This window comes from Engystomops pustulosus, chromosome 1 (assembly GCF_040894005.1).
Source record: "Engystomops pustulosus chromosome 1, aEngPut4.maternal, whole genome shotgun sequence".
Classification (NCBI taxonomy): Eukaryota; Metazoa; Chordata; class Amphibia; order Anura; family Leptodactylidae; genus Engystomops; species Engystomops pustulosus.
In genome coordinates this window covers 282826899-282849754 of record NC_092411.1, presented here as the reverse complement: position 1 = coordinate 282849754, position 22856 = coordinate 282826899, and the positions used below count along the sequence as shown (strand labels likewise).

Sequence of the window (22856 nt, the reverse complement as noted above, 5' to 3'; positions counted from 1 at the left end):
AGATGTCAGCACTGTACCAGGTGTCACACACAGCCCGGGCTCAGCGCTATACATAACATCTCCACTAGATGTCAGCACTGTACCAGGTGTCACACAGCCCGGGCTCAGCGCTATACATAACATCTCCACTAGATGTCAGCACTGTACCAGATATCACACACAGCCCGGGCTCAGCGCTATACATAACATCTCCACTAGATGTCAGCACTGTACCAGATATCACACACAGCCTGGGCTCAGCGCTATACATAACATCTCCACTAGATGTCAGCACTGTACCAGGTGTCACACAGCCCGGGCTCAGCGCTATACATAACATCTCCACTAGATGTCAGCACTGTACCAGATATCACACACAGCCTGGGCTCAGCGCTATACATAACACCTCCACTAGATGTCAGCACTGTACCAGGTGTCACACAGCCCGGGCTCAGCGCTATACATAACATCTCCACTAGATGTCAGCACTGTACCAGATATCACACACAGCCCGGGCTCAGCGCTATACATAACATCTCCACTAGATGTCAGCACTGTACTAGATATCACACACAGCCCGGGCTCAGCGCTATACATAACATCTCCACTAGATGTCAGCACTGTACCAGATATCACACACAGCCCGGGCTCAGCGCTATACATAACACCTCCACTAGATGTCAGCACTGTACCAGATATCACACAGCCCGGGCTCAGCGCTATACATAACATCTCCACTAGATGTCAGCACTGTACCAGGTGTCACACACAGCCCGGGCTCAGCGCTATACATAAACCCTCCACTAGATGTCAGCACTGTACCAGATATCACACACAGCCCGGGCTCAGCGCTATACATAACATCTCCACTAGATGTCAGCACTGTACCAGGTATCACACACAGCCCGGGCTCAGCGCTATACATAACATCTCCACTAGATGTCAGCACTGTACTAGATATCACACACAGCCCGGGCTCAGCGCTATACATAACATCTCCACTAGATGTCAGCACTGTACCAGATATCACACACAGCCCGGGCTCAGCGCTATACATAACACCTCCACTAGATGTCAGCACTGTACCAGATATCACACAGCCCGGGCTCAGCGCTATACATAACATCTCCACTAGATGTCAGCACTGTACCAGGTGTCACACACAGCCCGGGCTCAGCGCTATACATAAACCCTCCACTAGATGTCAGCACTGTACCAGATATCACACACAGCCCGGGCTCAGCGCTATACATAACATCTCCACTAGATGTCAGCACTGTACCAGGTATCACACACAGCCCGGGCTCAGCGCTATACATAACATCTCCACTAGATGTCAGCACTGTACCAGGTATCACACACAGCCCGGGCTCAGCGCTATACATAACACCTCCACTAGATGTCAGCACTGTACCAGGTATCACACACAGCCCGGGCTCAGCGCTATACATAACATCTCCACTAGATGTCAGCACTGTACCATGTATCACACACAGCCCGGGCTCAGCGTTATACATAACATCTCCACTAGATGTCAGCACTGTACCAGATATCACACACAGCCCGGGCTCAGCGCTATACATAACATCTCCACTAGATGTCAGCACTGTACCAGGTATCACACACAGCCCGGGCTCAGCGCTATACATAACATCTCCACTAGATGTCAGCACTGTACTAGATATCACACACAGCCCGGGCTCAGCGCTATACATAACATCTCCACTAGATGTCAGCACTGTACCAGGTATCACACACAGCCCGGGCTCAGCGCTATACATAACATCTCCACTAGATGTCAGCACTGTACCAGGTATCACACACAGCCCGGGCTCAGCGCTATACATAACATCTCCACTAGATGTCAGCACTGTACCAGATATCACACACAGCCTGGGCTCAGCGCTATACACACAATCTCCACTAGATGTCAGCACTGTACCAGGTATCACACACAGCCCGGGCTCAGCGCTATACATAACATCTCCACTAGATGTCAGCACTGTACCAGGTATCACACACAGCCCGGGCTCAGCGCTATACATAACATCTCCACTAGATGTCAGCCCTGTACCAGATATCACACACAGCCCGGGCTCAGCGCTATACATAACATCTCCACTAGATGTCAGCACTGTACCAGATATCACACACAGCCCGGGCTCAGCGCTATACATAACATCTCCACTAGATGTCAGCCCTGTACCAGATATCACACACAGCCCGGGCTCAGCGCTATACATAACACCTCCACTAGATGTCAGCACTGTACCAGATATCACACACAGCCTGGGCTCAGTGCTATACATAACACCTCCACTAGATGTCAGCACTGTACCAGGTGTCACACAGCCCGGGCTCAGCGCTATACATAACATCTCCACTAGATGTCAGCACTGTACCAGATATCACACACAGCCCGGGCTCAGCGCTATACATAACATCTCCACTAGATGTCAGCACTGTACCAGGTGTCACATACTGAGCCTGGAGAGCAGAGATCAGAACTATACATTAAGTGTCCACCAGGTGTCAGTGTTGTACTGGAGACAGAGCCGTGCTGAGGCATGCTGGGAGTTGTAGTCCGCTTTGTTTGATCTGCATGAAGAGGATGAGAGTGTTTGTTATATAGGAAAATACCACCACTTCTGTATTATACTCTAGTCACCCTGTAAATGCCGCTCTGGATGCGATTGGAGTATAAGGCAGATTTGTAAACCAAGTCTGGCCTCTCTGAATGCAGCTCTGGATGTGACTGGAGGAAAATACAGGTTGTAACTTCAGATAATGTAATCTCACAATATGTAAAAAGCTCATGTATGAATACAGCAGCTTTGGTTGTGACTGGAGAGCAACAGAGGTTGTTAATTCCACACCATGCAACCTTACAAGGTGTAAATGCAGCTCTGGAAGTGACTGGAGCAAAAAAAACAGTCTCCTATTCACATTCAGAGCTGCATTTACGTCATGAAAAATGGCATGGTCTGGGACCAGAGTACCTACGAATGAATCAGCTTTGGATGTGACCGGAGTAAAAAGGCGTTTGTCGCGCTGTGAGCGCAGCTTTGGATGTGACTAGAGTGTAGAGTAGGATGTTATGTAACCTTAAAGCTCTGGATGTGACTAGAGTTCTCCAGATTCTGTAGCTTTCCAATATGTGAATGCAGCTGTGGATGTGACTGGAGTATAGTTCAGGCTGTACCTGTAGATGACTGGTGACCTGTGACCTTACACTCTGCTCCTTCTCCGGATTTGCACAGGCTGCGGTAAATAAGTCATGTGACGACACTTGGGGGGAGATCAGTCCTTTAATGCTGTAATATCCCACCAGACATCTACTCCACACACCCCGCAGTCTGCGAGGACATTAGGACACAGTCAGGGGGGTGGGGCTGGGGTCAGGGTTCAAGTTAATCAGCTGATTGGTGGCCTGCGCCAGCTCCGCGATGGAGACCCGCCCCCTCTGCCGGATAAACCGCGCCACCGCCGCCAGCTCCTCCGCCGTGATGTAGATGAACTTCCCTCTGTCGTCTATCACACCTGCCGGAGGAGAGAGAGAGGTGAGTGTGCGCTCCAGTCACATCCAGAGCTCCAGTCACATCCAGAGCTCCAGTCACATCCAGAGCTCCAGTCACATCCAGAGCTCCAGTCACATCCACTCAGAATACATCCATTTATTGACATACTCCAATCACATCTAGAGCTGCACTCACATCACGCAAGACGACACAGTCTGGAGTTATAACCTGTATCATACTCCAGTCACATCCAAAGCTGCATTTACAAACTTCGAGACTACAAGCTTTCTTGGCCTCCAGTCACATCCAAAGCTGCTGCATGAACATCTTACAAGTCTACATAAGGTGAAGCTACAGCTGGGTTGTTCTCCAGTCACATCCAGAGCTGCATTCACGGCCATGAATATGATAAGATTATATGGTTTAGTTACACACAGTTTCATACTCCATTCACACCCAGAGCTGCATTTATATCTTATAGGGCTTCGTAGTTTGGAGTTGTAAACTGTCCTGTGCTCTGGTCACATCTAGAGCTGCAATCCAAGCTTTTCATATTCGCGAGGTGACATAATATTATAATGGTTTCATACTCTTCACACATCAAGAGCTGCAATCAGTCTGCAGCCACCAATCAGTCAGAACACACATGATGTGGATGTATTGTGCTCCAATCCCATACAGAGCTGCATTTACAGCCACGCAGACCACATGATCACCCCCTGCTGGCTCCTCCCCAGTATGACATCACTGCCCTCACATCCTCACCTGTGATGGAGCCATCGGCCAGTAAGTCCTGGATCCTGCTGACAGCGTCCTGGAGAGAGAGCGCAGGAGAGAAGGTGAGAGAGAAAGCGTGAGCGCAGGAGAGAAGGTGAGAGAGAAAGCGTGAGCGCAGGAGAGGAGGAAGAGAGAGAAAGCGTGAGCGCAGGAGAGAAGGTGAGAGAGAAAGCGTGAGCGCAGGAGAGAAGGTGAGAGAGAAAGCGTGAGCGCAGGAGAGAAGGTGAGAGAGAAAGCGTGAGCGCAGGAGAGAAGGTGAGAGAGAAAGCGTGAGCGCAGGAGAGAAGGTGAGAGAGAAAGCGTGAGCGCAGGAGAGAAGGTGAGAGAGAAAGCGTGAGCGCAGGAGAGAAGGTGAGAGAGAAAGCGTGAGCGCAGGAGAGAAGGTGAGAGAGAAAGCGTGAGCGCAGGAGAGGAGGTGAGAGAGAAAGCGTGAGCGCAGGAGAGAAGGTGAGAGAGAAAGCGTGAGCGCAGGAGAGGAGGTGAGAGAGAAAGCGTGAGCGCAGGAGAGGAGGTGAGAGAGAAAGCGTGAGCGCAGGAGAGGAGGTGAGAGGGCGAGCCAGCGCAGGAGAGGAGGTGAGAGGGCGAGCCAGCGCAGGAGAGGAGGTGAGAGGGCGAGCCAGCGCAGGAGAGGAGGTGAGAGGGCGAGCCAGCGCAGGAGAGGAGGTGAGAGGGCGAGCCAGCGCAGGAGAGGAGGTGAGAGGGCGAGCCAGCGCAGGAGAGGAGGTGAGAGGGCGAGCCAGCGCAGGAGAGGAGGTGAGAGGGCGAGCCAGCGCAGGAGAGGAGGTGAGAGGGCGAGCCAGCGCAGGAGAGGAGGTGAGAGGGCGAGCCAGCGCAGGAGAGGAGGTGAGAGGGCGAGCCAGCGCAGGAGAGGAGGTGAGAGGGCGAGCCAGCGCAGGAGAGGAGGTGAGAGGGCGAGCCAGCGCAGGAGAGGAGGAAGAGGGCGAGCCAGCGCAGGAGAGGAGGAAGAGAGCGAGCGCAGGAGAGGAGGAAGAGAGCGAGCGCAGGAGAGGAGGAAGAGAGCGAGCGCAGGAGAGGAGGAAGAGAGCGAGCGCAGGAGAGGAGGAAGAGAGCGAGCGCAGGAGAGGAGGAAGAGAGCGAGCGCAGGAGAGGAGGAAGACAGCGTGCTCAGGAGAGGAGGAAGACAGCGAGCGCAGGAGAGGAGGAAGACAGCGAGCGCAGGAGAGGAGGAAGACAGCGAGCGCAGGAAAGAAGGGGAGAGAGAGAGAGCGAGCGCAAGAGAGGAGGAGGAGGAGAGAGAGAGAGCGAGCGAAGGAGAGGAGGAGGAGAGAGAGCGAGCGCAGGAGAGGAGGAGGAGAGAGAGCGAGTGCAGGAGAAAAGGTCAGAGAGCGCAGCGCAGTAGAGGAGGTCAGAGAGTGCTTCTTTATAGTCACCTACCTGAGCTCTCAGACCAAAGTGTGCCCCCAGATCCTCCAGAACAACCACTTTCGAAGCCTGAAAAAAAATAAAGCCATACATGTGACATGCATTTATATTACTCTACAACATACTTTCATTTCTAGCATCTCTGCTTGCTTTCCAATAATGGAAATATTTCAGATACTGTCAGGAAACCCGTACACAGCTGAAACTTCTCACAGCTGAGGGTTTGTTACAAGGTATGGGCCTTGACCAAGTTCTATGATTTATATATAGTGTTGAGGGCAAATTTGGTAACAGAGAAAGATCTTAGTCGCATTTCTTTGACACTTCCTGTTCTGTAGAGATCACTTCTCAGCAGTTACTTCATTATCAGCACTGGAAGTAAGGGTGGAGTACAGATAACACAGGATCCACCATTCACTATAGATGATGTCACCGCTCTGGTCTCTGAGCATGCTCAGAACACTCTCGTATACATGTATATGGCTCTTTATATCACTAGAGCCTTTACTTACCTCATCTCCATCACTTTCCTGCTGTGCTCCACTAGGCTGCAGCTGAAGCCTCTGCCGACCTCGGCAACTATTGAACGGCCACCGGAGCGGACCTGCTCACACCATGGTGGCCACCACCTCTAGTGCTTCCAAGGCTTCCTAGCAGGGACCGGGGTCACCAGGGTCAGCGCAGGCTTCAGCTGTAGCCAGGTCATAGAGTTGACGCAACATCATTATCGGTGGCGTTATGGGCAGCCGAGCTGGAGGACTGGACTCCATGGGCTGCAGGTTCTGTACTGGAACAGTCCATGGAATTCAGTTCTCAGGGCTCGGAGCTGCCGTCCATCATCATCATCATCATCTCCATCTTCTGAGCTGAAGAGCAACACGGGGGCGGAAGAGAGAACGCAGAGATTTTACCGGACAAATCAACTTAAAGGGACCCTCAAAACTGGGCCTAAAGAGTACAGGTACTTAAAGGGGTTGTCCCAAGGTTTTGAGTAATATTCCCTACAGAGCGAATACTCTCCTATAATTGAAAGGAGAAATGCTGGGACCCAGTATACCGGAGAGTGGGGGTCCCAGCAGTTGGCCGCCCTCAAGAGGGTAACGTTAAAACTTGGGACAGCCCCTTTAAGGATCTCCAAAGTACGGGGTCTCCTTTAACATAAAACGGTTGTCTGTATCAGTTGTTTGCTGGCGGTCCAGGGGGACGTTATGTTAAGAATGAATTCATAATTACTTGTAACCACCACTAGAGGGAGCCTTGTGAATACAGTTACCATAGTGCACTCTATGATGTAGCAGCATGTAGAGAGCTCCCCCTAGTGGTGCCTGCAGCCAGTGTGATATCTATACAGAGTGTACTGACATTATGGAGATACAGGAGGAATTATATCTGCATCAGCCACTTACCTTAATGTAGTCTATGAACTCTGTGAGAAAACTGCGAGTCTGGAAGAGAGAAGAGGCGTTAGAGACCCACGCAAACGTAACAGTCACCAGCAGAGGGATCCGGGCAGCGAGGGGTTAACCCCCGGCTCCTCAGCTACGTGGTCACACACCACTGCACGCCGTGGGCTGCACCAGCGCATGAGACCGGAAGGTCACCGCCACCAGGTCCGATGTTATCAGGCGTAATCACAGGTCACACAGAAAAATACAAACTGCAGTATTTTGGATTATTTTAGAAAAGGCTGTGGGTGCCGGGAAGGGTTAATGAAGGTGGAATCACATCACAGAAAATTTTTTTTTACAAAACGTACAAAGGTTAAAAGTATGACAAGTAAAAAAAAAAAAAAAAAAATTATTAAAAAATAAACCAGCACACAAAAAAAAAAGAAAAAAAAAAAAAGTTGTTTAATAAAAATGTATTATTGAATATACTATAATAATGTATTTTATATCATTTTCTGTGTGTGACTATTTGGTTCGTCCTTGTACATTATAATCACTTTAATCAGGATAAAAATAATAACAACAATAGTAATAATGATAATAATAACAATAGTAATAACAATAATAATAATAGTAATAATAATAATAATAATAACAATAGTAATAATAGTAATAATAATAATAATAATAACAATAACAATAACAATAATAATAACAACAATAATAATAATAATAATAATAATAATAGTAATAATAATAATAACAATAATAATAATAGTAATAATAATAATAATAATAACAATAGTAATAATAGTAATAATAATAACAATAACAACAATAACAACAATAACAACAATAATAATAATAATAATAATAATAATAATAATAATAGTAATAATAATAATAATAATAACAATAACAATAATAATAATAATAACAACAATAATAATAATAATAATAATAATAATAATAATAAAAGGGGGTCGTCCGGTTTTAGGAAATTTAAAATGTGGCAGCTCAAAGCAATGTCATTGTCCGCCTCGGTATACAGAATCCGCCCCGTATACACAGACATCTCCTTTAATATTTTATTATCGATGTTGTTAAAGTATTAACCCCCTCAACGCCACAGCCCTTTTTTCATGTCCATTTTTTCCATAACTTTTTTTTATTTTCCGGTGTGCAGAGCTGTACGGGGGCTCGTGTTCTGTGTAACAAGTTGTACTTTCCAGTGACGGGATCTACTATCCCATGTGCCGTGTACTGGAAAATTGGGAATACTTTTATATTTTCATTAACGCTTTTCTGTGCATATTTAAAAAAGAACTGAGGTTTTTTTCTAATAAAAAAAATTTCTGCGTTTATCGTGGAACCTTAAAAAACAGAGATTTTTTTTTTTTCTGGATCAATACACGTACAGCGATACCAGATCTATAGAACAACAAAAAAAAAAATTTCCATAAGAGGTTAAATTGACTAAACATTTTCCTGTGGGCTCCGTTTTTATGGCTTCTTAAACGTGCCCTCTGAATGACCCCTCCCCTATATTCTAGGGGTCGTTCTCGATCACAAAGATACCCAATTTTTACAGGTTTTAACCCCTTATCTCCACATCTGTTTTCCCACATTAACAGCCTATTTTGCAGTTGTTCCCCCCCCCCATAAATTTTTACAGCCACTTTAGTTTTATGGGGCCTTGTTTTTTTGTTTTTTTTTCGGGGCCGAATGTGGTTTTGAATAGCGCAATTCTTGGCTTCCTACGTCCTACTAATGAATTTTCGTTAACGCTTTTCTGTGCATATTTATTAAAAAAAAAAAAAAAACAGACTTTTTTTCTAATAAAAATTTTCTGCGTTTATCGCAGAACCTTAAAAACTATTTTTTTTTTCCTGGATCAATACACGTACAGCGATACCAGATCTATACAACAGAAAAAAACATGTTTCCTTCATTTGTTTAATGAAATAATTTTGAAAAAAAAATAAAAAATTTTCCCATCATCACCATCCGGTGTGGTGTATTTTTCTAACTTTTTACACTTTTTCTTTTTCATATAAAATGTTTTATTTTTAGGAGACACTGACCTGAGATCACTCATGTAGTGCAGTTCATTATACCGTCAGCAACTGATACGGCCTAATAGAGAGATGCTATGGGCAGCCCAGGGGTCCCTCAGAGGACCCCCGAGCTGCCTGTGACTTCAGAGGCACCAGCTCAGATACTGTGGTCCATGTTTGACCACAGCGTCTAAGGAGTTAAACACCAGGGAGTAGAGATTTTCGGAATCCAGGTGTTAGTGTGGGATACGGAGGTCGTTAACACGATACGGAGGTTGTTAAGAGGTTTTTCAGATTTAAAATTAAAAAAACTTAAGGAAAATATTTAGAAATTCACCATATTCTGACATCAATGAATTTTCCACACTCTGATGCACGGACTCGTGGTGAGGTGTCGTTTTTTGCTGGAGGAGCCGATATTATCATAGTTACCATTTTGGGGACTGTACGACCTTTTTTATGACTTTTTATTTAAAATTTTATGTGTTGCCGAATGGTGAAAAAAACTTTAACAGGTGAAGCAAAAACTCAATTCATTTTATCCAACACAGATATAAAAGATTACAAACGTCATGCCGGTGGATGGGCCATGCAGACTCCGGGCCCAGGACCCCACGACATCACACAAGATGCTCTATGCTGATGCTGGGGGTCTGCTAAAAATTTCATAATGTCATTATATTTTTGGAATGGAGGAAGGGAAATGCCTGCAACGTCATTGGGTACTGAACAGCTTCATCCTAATTAGGAACTGAATGAAGGTAACACTGAAAGACCATAAATGGTTAATGGGGAAAAAAAATTAAAAATAAATACAATTTTAGTATCATTTTCCCATTTAAAGAGCTATAGTTCAGGGCTTGTTTTTTGCGGAACGTGCTGTACTTTTTATTGGTTCTATATAGGTGTCTCTGGTTGATTTTTAATTTTTTGGGAAAAAAAAAAAAGATTAAAATTTTAGTTTCATTTTTCCCACGTAAAGAGCTACAGTTCAGGGCTTGTTTTTTGCTGAACGTGCTGTACTTTTTATTGGTTCTATAAAGTGATATAGGTGACTCTTTGTTAAATAAAAAGACGTCCTTCACCGAGCGGAGTAGAACAAGGGGTTATAGATTTATAGTTCAGGTCATTACGACTCATCGATAGCAAATATGTGCAGGTTACTTTGTGTTAAATTATTTTACATGTTTGTATAGGAGGAGATCAGAAGATGTGACTGATGGATGGCACATATTACATATGTCAGTGTATAGTGTCTGGCCGGATGGCTGGACTTGTGGCAGACCCCCAGTGCTGCATTATGCCCCCCAAACCCTGTTATTGTCCCTTTAAAGATTAAAAGGGATCTGCCCCTAATACAACTTCTCCCCAATTCATAGGATAGCCCCATTAATCTACCAAGATGGGGGGGGGGGGGAGGCGAAAGATGGGTGTGGTCCGATGCTGCAGATGTCTATATGGCACCAAAACCACCAAGACTTGCCTTATATTTATATGACAAAATAGAAAGATCTGAGTGCCTAAAAATTGGGGTTTTTTAATGCTTTTCCTAAAATATCTGCGAACATTAAGACATTTTTGTTTACTATTTTTTAGAAGTACTCTATACATTCATAGTTATTCTATTCTATAGAAATAGCCTTGAATCTAAAAAAAAAAAAAAAATTATAGACAATGGAAAACTAACACCGCTATCAACGTCTCATTAAAAATGTCATTCCCCAAGTCACTTGTAAGGAGAATCCAAATGAAAAAGGGAAAAAACAGAAATGCTAATTTTTTTTTTTTAATTATTATTGTTGTTGAAAAAAAAAAGTTTGTCCCAAATCAGAGAAAAAAAATTGGGATTCAATATTAAAAAAAAAAAATTTTTTTTTTTTTTAAAAACCTTGCATTTAATTTGGAGCATTTGCCATAATTCCTACAGTTACAGTCCTATAATCTGAGGTTAAAGGGACCGGATCAGTTCCGGATGATCAGATAATAAGGGAACAGAACCTTAAGAGAAACTTATACATAACACTTTGCGATGAGGCGGTGACCGGATTATCAGATGTTCCGGACTATCAGATGCAGCAGTAATGGGACTGTTGTAGCATTTACTATACACACACACAAAAGAACATTTTTAGTCCATAAAAACTTTTTGAAAACTTTTCATTATTTTGGTTGGGGTTTGGTACGTTCCCTCTATCTATGTGACACGGCATGCATGATATACACCAACAGCCACATACAGACAATGCTGGGTACTTACCTGCTCCTCATCCAAGGTCTCGGTGATTCCTTCCTCCTCCACCACGAAGCTCTCCTTCAGTTTCAGGTATTCCTCATACTCCTGCTTCTCCTTCTCCACCTTGGCTTTCCTCCTCTCTTCCTCCTATGGAGAACAGAAGACAACGGTGAGACTGGAGGAGAGGACAACCACATAGTCACTGACTAACCCAGAGTCACCCGAGGTGAGAGAGGAACCTACACAGACTGCACAGGGATTATATACTGCAGATTACCACAGCCACACCCCCATATGTAATACACAGGGTGCAGATTACCACAGCCACACCCTCATATATAATACACAGGGTGCAGATTACCACAGTCCCACCTCCATATGTAATACACAGGGTGCAGATTACCAGTCACACCTCCATATGTAATACATAAGATGCAGATTACCACAGCCACACCCCCATATATAATACACAGGGTGCAGATTACCACAGCCACACCCCCATATGTAATACACAGGGTGCAGATTACCACAGCCACACCCCCATATGTAATACACAGGGTGCAGATTACCACAGCCACACCCCCATATGTAATACACAGGGTGCAGATTACCAGTCACACCTCCATATGTAATACATAAGATGCAGATTACCACAGCCACACCCCCATATATAATACACAGGGTGCAGATTACCACAGCCACACCCCCATATATAATACACAGGGTGCAGATTACCACAGCCACACCCCCATATGTAATACACAGGGTGCAGATTACCAGTCACACCTCCATATGTAATACATAAGATGCAGATTACCACAGCCACACCCCCATATATAATACACAGGGTGCAGATTACCACAGCCACACCCCCATATGTAATACACAGGGTGCAGATTACCAGTCACACCTCCATATGTAATACATAAGATGCAGATTACCACAGCCACACCCCCATATATAATACACAGGGTGCAGATTACCAGTCACACCTCCATATGTAATACATAAGATGCAGATTACCACAGCCACACCCCCATATATAATACACAGGGTGCAGATTACCACAGCCACACCCCCATATGTAATACACAGGGTGCAGATTACCACAGCCACACCCCCATATATAATACACAGGGTGCAGATTACCACAGCCACACCCCCATATGTAATACACAGGGTGCAGATTACCACAGTCACACCCCCATATATAATACACAGGTTGCAGATTACCACAGTCACACCCCCATATGTAATACACAGGGTGCAGATTACCACAGTCACACCCCCAAATATAATACACAGGGTGCAGATTACCACAGTCACACCCCCATATGTAATACACAGGGTGCAGATTACCACAGTCACACCCCCATATATAATACACAGGGTGCAGATTACCACAGTCACACCCCCATATGTAATACACAGGGTGCAGATTACCACAGTCACACCCCCATATGTAATACACAGGGTGCAGATTACCACAGTCACACCCCCATATGTAATACACAGGGTGCAGATTACCACAGTCACACCCCCATATGTAATACACAGGGTGCAGATTACCACAGTCACACCCCCAGATATAATACACAGGCTCTGCAGCGCCATCAGCTGATCCCTCCATGCCATAACAACTCTGCAGCGAAACCAGCTGTTCCCTCCACGCCATAACTCTGCAGCCCCATTAGATGATCCCTATGTCTTATCACACCTCTGCAGTGCCATCAGCTGATCCCTTCATGTTATAACACCTCTGCAGTGCCATCAGCTGATCCCTCCATGCCATAACACCTCTGCTGCGCCATCAGCTGATCCCTCCATGCAATAACACCTCTGCAGCACCATCAGCTAATCCCTACAGGCCATAACACCTCTGCAGCAACATCAGTGGATCGCTCCATGCCAAAACTTCTGCAGCGCCACCAGCTGTTCCCTCCATGTCATAACACCTCTGCAGCACCATCAGCTGATCCCTCCATGCCATAACTCCTCTGCAGCGCCATCAGCTGATCCCTCCATGCCATAACACCTCTGCAGTACCATCAGCCGATCCCTCCATGCAATAACAACTTCTGCAGCGCCACCAGCTAATCCCTATGTGCCATAACACCTCTGCAGCGCCATCAGCTGATCCCTCCATGCCATAACACCTCTGCAGCGCCATCAGCTGTTCCCTTTAGGCCATAACACCTCTGCAGCGCCATCAGCTGTTCCCTTCATGCCATGCAGTGCCCATATAGCTCTTCACGCAGTCAGTGCAGTGCACTCAGTTCTCATACAGCACCAAATACTACCACCCCCTTGTCCATCCATGCAGCGGCCAGACGGATGCTGTAGACTTGTGACCTCTCTGGAGATGATTTATGAACAATTATTTTTATTAATAATTTCATGAAATATACCCTATTATATCAAGAGAAATAAAATCAGTGATGAGAAGAGGCTCCGCCTTGTTACACAGGAAGAGCGCACCGCAGCGATCACAAGAGCCCCGGCCACTTATTCTAGGCGACTGTTTAGCAATGGAGAGGAAGCGTTCGCTCAGTGATAAAGTGTCAGGCGGTTAACCATTTCCTCACCAGAAAAACTCCACGGGGCGAAAGGGAATTCCCCAGCAGACGCCGAGCCACAGCCAGAAAAGCTAAAAACACACACAGAGCCTATACACTAGCACATGTCATGCACTCAAATTATCAGAGAAATGGAAGATATATAAGCAGACTACAAAAAGCCAAAAGTGCAACAAAAAATAAATTCTAATAATTTTACAAAAAAATTGTAAAAAAGTATTTTAACATTTTCGCACATAGACAAAAATCACAAAATATTGTGGAAATAAATATTTTAGTGTTTTTATTAATTTTTTTTTCTCCTTTTTTAAGGTTTTATTGCACTGTTACAGCTTCTACCATGGCCAGGAATAATGAATTCTTATCTCTGAGTTTTTTCCCTAAGGGCAGATCCATAAACTTTATAAATGTTTTACGTGTTTTGCACAAGAACCCAAAGTTTAAATTTTGTCCCGGAAGAATTATCAACTTAATTTCATTAATTCCCCAACTCAAAATAAAGCTCCGCCCTCCAAAGAAAACGGAAGAACAAGGGTGGAACCGACGTCAGAGGTGGGAGATCATCTTACTTTCCTCCATAGATATTGGGACACCAAAGTTAGTTCTGCCTATAGGGTAAGACTAAGACTGGAACTGGGCGGAGCTAACAGAAGGATAAGGAGCCAAGAAAAAAAGGGGGCGGGGCAACAAATTGAGATGGTAGCATAGAGAAGGATGGAAGGGCGCAACAGAAATGGGGAGATGGGGGGCCTAAAAAGAAGAAGGTATCATTGATGGATGGCGGTCGAGAATTATAAGTGGGTGGTAATAAAGGGGAGGGGTGTATAGGGATTAAACAAGAGATAAGGAAGGGTAAGGAAGATGGGGTGTAAAAATAAGGGGGCATCATGGAGGTGGGGTATATTGGGATAAAAAAAATACAACACAGAGATAATGGGGGTAAAGAAAAGATGGGGGCAAAAAAATGCTATGTGGACATAGAGAACAATGGGGGGGCATAGAGAATAATGGGGGGGGCATAGAGAACAATGGGGGGGCATAGAGAATAATGGGGGGGCATAGAGAACAATGGGGGGGCCTAGATAATAATGGGGGGCAAACAGAGAAAGGTGGGGGGGGATGTGGATATAGGAATGTAGAGAGAAATGTGACAATAAAAATGGGTGGGGACTTGAGATAATTTGCCAGGAGGCAACAAAAAGATAAGAGAGGGTAATCCCAGAAAATTAAGGGTAACATAGGAAATACACCTTATAAATCGCCCCACAGCGCCATCCTAAATATTTCGGGATAAGGAAATGTTTTGTCACATGGCCATAATATATGTACATCCCACAGGACCCGGAATAACACATGACCCACTGGACCTGTGGTCGTCTTATAGGCCTTAAAGGGAACCTGTCAGGAACACGTGAGACCCTTAACCAGCCACAGCTCCTTATGAAACAGTTTTTGTCCTAAAAATACCCTTTATAATCTCTGCCTGGGGCTGCAGTATAAAAACACTTGGACCTTCTTGAGTCCAAAACCCCCCATCGTGTGCGACCCCCCCCCCCCCCCCCCACACACAGTCACCTCTAACCCATGGACTGATCTTCCACTGGAAGGAAGAGGAGATTGGGGATTGTTATTAGGCCCCATACACATTAGACAGTTGCTTCAAACCCAAAAATAAATAATTTAGGAGGATTTTCATGTAACATCTATGGGGGGGGTTAGGTTTTGTGGACTGTTTTCGTTTTTTTTTTTTTTGGTATTGTGAAGGGTATTTTTTCTTTGCGACCTGTAGGGCTTTTAATTTTAGCTAAAAAATAAACACACAAAAAAATAAAAAATAAAGGATTTTCATGAGCCTTTTCCAACATAATGTAAGAGGCTTATTTTAACCAGTAATGTAGAAAAATGTATAAAGTGTAAGATGAAGCACATGGAGCTATCGCACACCAGATCTTCATGTAAAGGTCAGGACCCGCCCGCTGTGGGTGTAGAAGGGGCGGCTGCGCCCTGATTTTCCTGTCACTTTGTTCTGTTACCAGAGACCCAAAAAGAGACGAAAATACCACAAAATATTCAGCTCAAAAAAAAAAAAATTTAATATAAGAAAAATATTCCCCATTGTAATAAAAATAGGGAGACAAAACTAAAAGTCAAAAACACAGAAGGTTTTATATTCATTGTGGGAGGAAACTCTGGATTTATAATATCCCCTGTATATATCTGTAACATACATTACAATGTGTGATCGAAAAAAAAAAAAAATTTTGGAAATTGCAATAAAAATATTTAACTAATTTAATTGTTTAACAGCAATAAAAAAAAAATAAAAATAACATCACCGAAATAAAATAAAAATGAACACTAGGAACAATAAAAAAAAATGTTATTAAATAGAAAAAGTAAAAAAATAAATGAATAATATTATTAGAAAAATATTGATTAAAAAAAAAAATTGGAAAAAGAAAGATATGCAAAAGAATTTTAAAAAAATTAGAAAAAAAAATATAAGTAAAAGTGAATAACAGGAAGAATAATAAAAATATAAGATAAATATATGACATACAGGACATAAAAGTGATAATAAATCTTATAGGTCAGTGATGACAAACCTTTTAGAGACCGAGTGACCAAACTACAACCGAAACCCGCTTATGCCAACATGGCAATTTAAAGGAACCCTACCCTATCAGAAGTAGATGTGGTTGTAGATACCCCCTTCCTGCCTCTACCCTAATCTGTAATTTAAAGGAAACCTACCATCAGGATCACAGATTGTAAACCAAGCACACACACATACCGGAGGGGGCCCCCTCTGGCAGGATCTACTCTTATTTTAGCTTTGTATGCCCTGGTTTGTGCAAAAAATTATGGAAATGAGCCAAAGGGGCTCCCGGCTCCATAGGTGTTGATAGAGCTTGGAGCCCCTCAGGCTCATTTTCATAATTTTTATAGCCTTTTTACTTCATAAGGAACATGAAGAGTGGATCATACACCGTTATGTAGTATAACTCTCTATAGCCACCCCATGACTCTTCTGTAGCTATAAATAACCCTGTGTGCTGGGGGCGCGATGCTCTGCACCTGCAGCCCTCTCACATGACTGTGTGTAAGTCTGCAGCGAGGTGTGGAAAGATCTGCAGCTGGCGGGACCTTCTCACACTGCAGAGAGGTTACTGTGAGGAGTCTGTGCGGATGGATAATGGGGGTGATTGTCCTGTTCTCCCTGGCGGTGTGACGATCAGTGACAGGTGACACCGCGCCTCGCACACGCACCTCTCTCTCTTCCTCCTGCCGCGTGCGCTCGTCCTCCTTGCGCCGCTCCTCCTCCCGTTTCATCTCTTGTTTCTTACGTTCTTCTCTTTCAGCTTCTTCTGCCTATAAAAAAAGATAAAGAAAAATGTAAACACAAAGAAATAATAAAATATCTGCTCCAGTCACATGTAAAGCACCACAATCCTGCAGCCAGTCCTCAGGATCGCTGGTTCAGGGTCAGGAACACTTTTTTAGGGGTCTTCCTCCCCAAGAAGACAAGTTTCCTACATATACCCAGGATAACAAAATAACACATTATCTAATTCACTGTTATTAACAAAAATGCAGCATTTCACAGATATAATTCCCACCTGTTTCTATCAGTCCTGGTGCATTTTGGCTGTCCCTGGATACGACCATTATATCCTAACTATGGTTGGGCAGATTCCTCTGACATGAATAGCTTCTCCTGCAGGGGGAGGGGCAGGAGGCGGAGAGAACTACAGACACAGGCACTTCCTGTCCAGACACAGGCACTTCCTGTCCAGCAGCAGCAAAGGAGACCAGCTCTACAGACACGATGAGCTCAAGATTTGAGGGGAAGGAGGCATAGCACTGTGTGTTTTTTAGGTGAGGTAGTAGATCTGAGTTTGTCATTGTGTCTTATGTCCATCTCTCATGACTCTGATCTCTCATCTCTTTTTCTATGTGTCAGATACTAGTACAATGTTCAGAAGCTAAATAAAAGTGTAGATAAACCCTGTACCCTGATAATCTAAGCACATTGTCAGCACACAGCATCTCATAGCTCAGAGGGATCATGAAGTGCCTGCTCAGAGAGTCCCCACTCATACTTTGGAATCTTACAATGACCATCACTGAGTGATAGGAGCTAAACAGCAATAACACTGAGTAACATTGTAAAGTAAGGGGTTACATTTATCTTTATTTTGTCTAGGGGATTAAAATTTGAGGACTTTCTTTCATGGTCAGACCCCTTAGTGGGGGTCCCAGGTGTGGGATATTTACAACATATCCTATGGATAGCTCATCAGTATCAATAAGCTTGAAAACCCCCTTAAACAGGTCCGCTTGCTGTCAATGGATGCACAGCTTTTTGTATCTCGTACTCCAGGCTTACACACATTACCTGCACTGTTACACTGTACCAAAAACTCAGCACAACAAACAGCTGAAAATCCGTACTGAACTCATCAGGGCTTTGTGAGTGCCACTTTCTTTTTTTTTTTTTTTTTTTTTTTTTTTTTATTATACAAAAATACAAATATATAAACAAATATAGACAATACAAATAGACATATACACAAAAAAAATTTTTTTTTTTTGCAGCTGCGTCCTGGGAGGGGCGGCATTTCAAACTCAAGATTTAGAAGTAACAAGAATTTTAGATTTTTAATTTTCCATTCAAGTTAAACGTGACCATTTATTAAATATATTGTGGGTTGAGCACTTTAGGGTATCTTTCAAGGGCCAAACTTATTTTACTGAGAAGGGGGACTTCTCCCATATATCCCATTTTTCTTTCGTTCTGCAAAGATGCGTGTAATTTGAGGCCATCATAATTTCATAATGGCTATACATGTTTACTTTGTTGCATACTTCTGTTAGGTTTAGTTTTTGTGCCGTCTTCCAGTTTGCAGCTATACATTGCCTTGCTGCAATCAGGATATACGTCATAATCCATCTCTGGGACTTTGGGAATTTATCCGTCCCTAAATGTAATAGAGCTAGCTGTGGGGAAATAACATTCTGAGCTTGTGTGACTGTGTTAATCAGGTCCCCTATTTGTGACCAGAATGAAGTTAATTTAGGGCATGACCACCACATATGAACTTGGTCTCCTTTAATACCGCATCCACGCCAGCATAGAGGAGAAGATGTGCCTCCTTTGGACAATCTGTCTGGCGTAAGATACCATCTCATATGCATCTTTTTTATTTGTTCTAAGTGGTTTATGCATGGCGAACATTGAGCTGTCCATCTAAGTGTTTTTGCCCACTGCTCAACATCCCATTCTGCATTCAGGTCCGACTCCCATTTTTTCATGTAGCTCAGCTTGTCTGTTATCCCCTGTAAATTAAGAATATTATATGCAATTGATATACCCCTTACTTTTCTCTCAGGGGGCTCAAATAGTTTTTTCAGGGGGTACAGGTGAGTGTTGCTTTGCTTTTCCCCTTCTGCTAATATACTTCTTATTTGTAAATATTGAAAAAATACCTTATTGGGCAAATCGAATTGGTCCTTAAGGGTTTCAAAAGACTTTATCGTTTTACCCTCAAAAAGGTCTGAAATAGTGTATATGCCTTTATTGGCCCACAGCTCTAGTGTCATATTAGGGCCGAGTAATTCCAATGCTCGAATAGACATCTGTCCTCTTTTTAAGCCTATGCTGCCACCTACTTCGTTCCAGGTTTTTAAAGTATATTGTAATGAGGGCATGTTAGTGGAAAACGTTAAATTCCCCAAATAGACTGCCTCCATTACTGTTCTAAGAGATCTCCCACCAAAAATGTACTGTTCTAATCTCATCCATTTATGGTTTTCTTTCGGGTTCCAGCACTCTCTCAATGAGTCAATGGCAACAGCCTTATAGTAGGTTGCAATATCTGGCATTGCCATGCCTCCTTTGTTAAGTGGAAAGTGCAAATTCGCCTTTGCTACTCGTGGGGGTTTGTTATTCCACACAAAATTACTAAGGATTATCTGGATCTCTTTTAAGACTTTATTAGAAACTAGTACATGGAGGCATCGGAAGACATACAGAATCTTAGGCAGAGCTGTCATCTTGCAAAACTGAATTCTTGCCACCCAAGATAAATAAATTTTGCCTAATTTATCAAAATCTGTTTTCAAGTTTGCTTTTAATTTAGTTAAATTCTTCCTTATTGTCTCATTTGTTGTTGGGCACAAAATAACCCCCAGATATTTTATGCCTTCTGGTTTCCAGGTTATGCCACAGGTATTACACAAATCCCTACATACTATGAGTGGGACATTTATTGGGAGAGCAACCGATTTTTTAATATTCAACTTATAATATGAAATATGTGAAAATAACTTTAGGGTGTTTAGCAAATTAGGGAGCGATTTTTCGGGGTCTTGGCATGTGATGATGACATCATCAGCGTATAAGGTGATTACATGTCTTTCTTTACCCGCTGGAATACCCACAATTTCTGAATTAGACCTCACCATTTCCGCCAGTGGTTCCATTATCAACGCAAATATTAGCGGTGATAGGGGACACCCCTGGCGGGTACCATTAGAGATGTTAAGTGGTGAAGATAAAAAACCTGAAATTAAAACCCGCGCTGAAGGGGCCGAGTAGAGAGCTAAAATTGATTTTTGAATTTGATCAACAATGCCAAATTTGGACAGGACCTCCTTTAGGTAGCCCCAGTGCACCCTGTCAAAAGCTTTTTCAGCATCTAGTGACAGGAATGCAACCGGGGCTCCCATTGAGTTTGCTAGATGAATAAGGTCCATCATCCTCCTTGTCGCATCTTTAGTTTGTCTCCCATATACGAACCCTGTTTGATCTGTAGATACTAAGCTGGGAATTATTCTTTCCAATCTATTTGCCAGCAACTTAGCGTAAATTTTTAAATCGCAGTTAATTAATGCTATTGGTCTATAATTTTCTGGGAGAGGATTAAGATTATCTTGCTTTGGTATTGCTCTAATTATTGTTTCAGCATTCATCTTTGAAATCCTGCCCTGATTTTGCCAGAAATTGAAAGTTCTTATTAAAAGCGGGTTCAGGACCTGAGAAAAATTAGAATAAAACATATTTGTCAAGCCATCCGGCCCTGGGGCAGAATTAAGTTTAAGGCCCTTTAAAACTCGGTTTAATTCCTCTTGATTAAATGGCATTGCCAAGTATGCAACTTGATCTTCTGATATACTTGGAAGGGAGACTGAAGAAAGGAAATGGCGGATTTCGTCTATAGTTGGTTGCAGTATATCTTTATTATCTTTTAAGTTATACAATGCTGCATAATATTTCCTAAAGGCCTCCGCTACCTCCCTAGGATCTCTTATCTGCCCATTATTACTTTCTTGTATAAGATTTATTCGTTCCTTAGCTATTTTTCTCTTAATTTTTTTAGCAAGAATCCCACTTGCTCTATCTCCCAGTGAGTAATTTTGTAATTTTAATTTCCTTAATGATTTCTCGTAATCTGATAGCATCCGTGCTCTCAACATGGTTCTAAGTGAGGAGAGGTTGTTACTAGTGGAAGCTAAGGGATTTATTTTATTAGAATTTTCTAATAAAGTTATCTGTGACAAAATTTCGCGAATTTCAATATTTTTTGCTCTTTTTTCCCTTGCTGCTACCTGCTTAAAGACTTCTTTTATATGTAATTTAAGTGACGACCATAAGGATTCATCGTTAACTTCTTTATTATCGTTAATATTAATAAACTCCTCTGTGACCTCCAAGATCAAGTTCTGTGTGTTTTCATTTTTTAGAAGAGAGTTATTTAGCCTCCAGGGAGAATTCGTAAAAGCAATGGAGCTTTCCTTAATAGTTAAAAATATAGGGGCGTGATCCGTCCAAGTTATTTGACCTATCTTGGAGAGTAAGCAAGATGTTAATGCTAAATTATTTACTAGATAAAAGTCTATCCTTGAATACGAGAGGTGTCTAGTGGAAAAGAAGGTATAATCCCTTTCTTCAGCATGTTGATACCGCCACACATCATGTAGCCTCTCTTCAGTTATTATTTGTGCTAAGTCTTCTCTACCACCTCTCATGTTCAAAGAACAGTCCAATTCTCTGTCTGGAGGGATATTAAAATCTCCCATCATAACAATTTTCCCCTCTGCATTTTGTTCTAACAGGCTAGCCATTTTTTTAAAGAAGGTTTTTTGCCCTCTATTTGGGGCATAAATTGTTACGAAAGTATAAGGGACATCATTTATTTTACCTAGAACTATAATGTATCTCCCCTCCTCATCAATCAGTTTCCTAGTAAGATCAAATATAACAGTATTTTTGAACATCATACACACCCCTGCTTTTTTAGAGTTAGAAGTTGCAAATATAATCGTAGGAAAGTCGCGATGATGTAGGCGGACTTCATCTTTTTTAAGTAGATGAGTTTCTTGTATCCCTATTATGTCTGCTTGAGTGTTAATTATTTCTTTCCAAAGTGAAGTACGCTTTTGTGGAGTGTTCAACCCATTAACATTCAATGACATTATTTCAATAACCATATCTTAGTCACGTTTTAAATGCTATTAATACATTCTTATTTATTTCAATTAAACTGCCCCTCCCAGAGCATGCCTTATCATAAATACAAAACACCACTACAACAACATATTTAATATACAAATACATTAACTGACCAGCTAACATATTAGCCGGCCTAGACTTAAACAAATCCAGTGTTTGTATACTGGATACGGGGCAAACAGTCACCAGTGAGATGGGACTCCGCCTCCTATGTAAGGTGGAAGAGTTCCGTCCCCTTGGTGTCTCCAAAATGAGGGATTAGTCTCCCTACCATTCCCCATTATTCCCTATTTTACTACGGACCACTCCTGATCTATATTACTTTTAGCTTTTTCAGTGTCCTTACATTTTAGCAAGCCCCACTTTTCCATTAGGTTTTCAGCTTGCTTCACATTACTGCATGTATAGGTGGACTTATCCTTTGTCACAA

The 22856-nt window shown here is 43.0% G+C and overlaps 2 protein-coding genes across 2 annotated transcripts in view; both read right to left on the bottom strand.

The window, feature by feature from the left end:
• LOC140083203 (uncharacterized) overlaps positions 1-3344 on the bottom strand; it is a 62102-nt gene extending 58758 nt beyond the window's left edge. The window contains exon 1 of the mRNA XM_072126362.1: positions 3182-3344. The gene's annotated coding sequence lies outside the window, so the exon portion shown is untranslated. The remainder of the gene's footprint in view (positions 1-3181) is intronic.
• Positions 3268-22856, bottom strand: part of DDRGK1 (DDRGK domain containing 1) — a 32460-nt gene continuing 12871 nt past the window's right edge. The window contains exons 4-9 of the mRNA XM_072126361.1: positions 17182-17283; positions 11360-11482; positions 7064-7102; positions 5670-5726; positions 4263-4311; positions 3268-3519 (exon numbers count right to left, since the gene is read on the bottom strand). Coding sequence (XP_071982462.1) covers positions 3347-3519; positions 4263-4311; positions 5670-5726; positions 7064-7102; positions 11360-11482; positions 17182-17283 — 543 coding nt within the window. The 3' untranslated portion in view covers positions 3268-3346. The remainder of the gene's footprint in view (positions 3520-4262; positions 4312-5669; positions 5727-7063; positions 7103-11359; positions 11483-17181; positions 17284-22856) is intronic.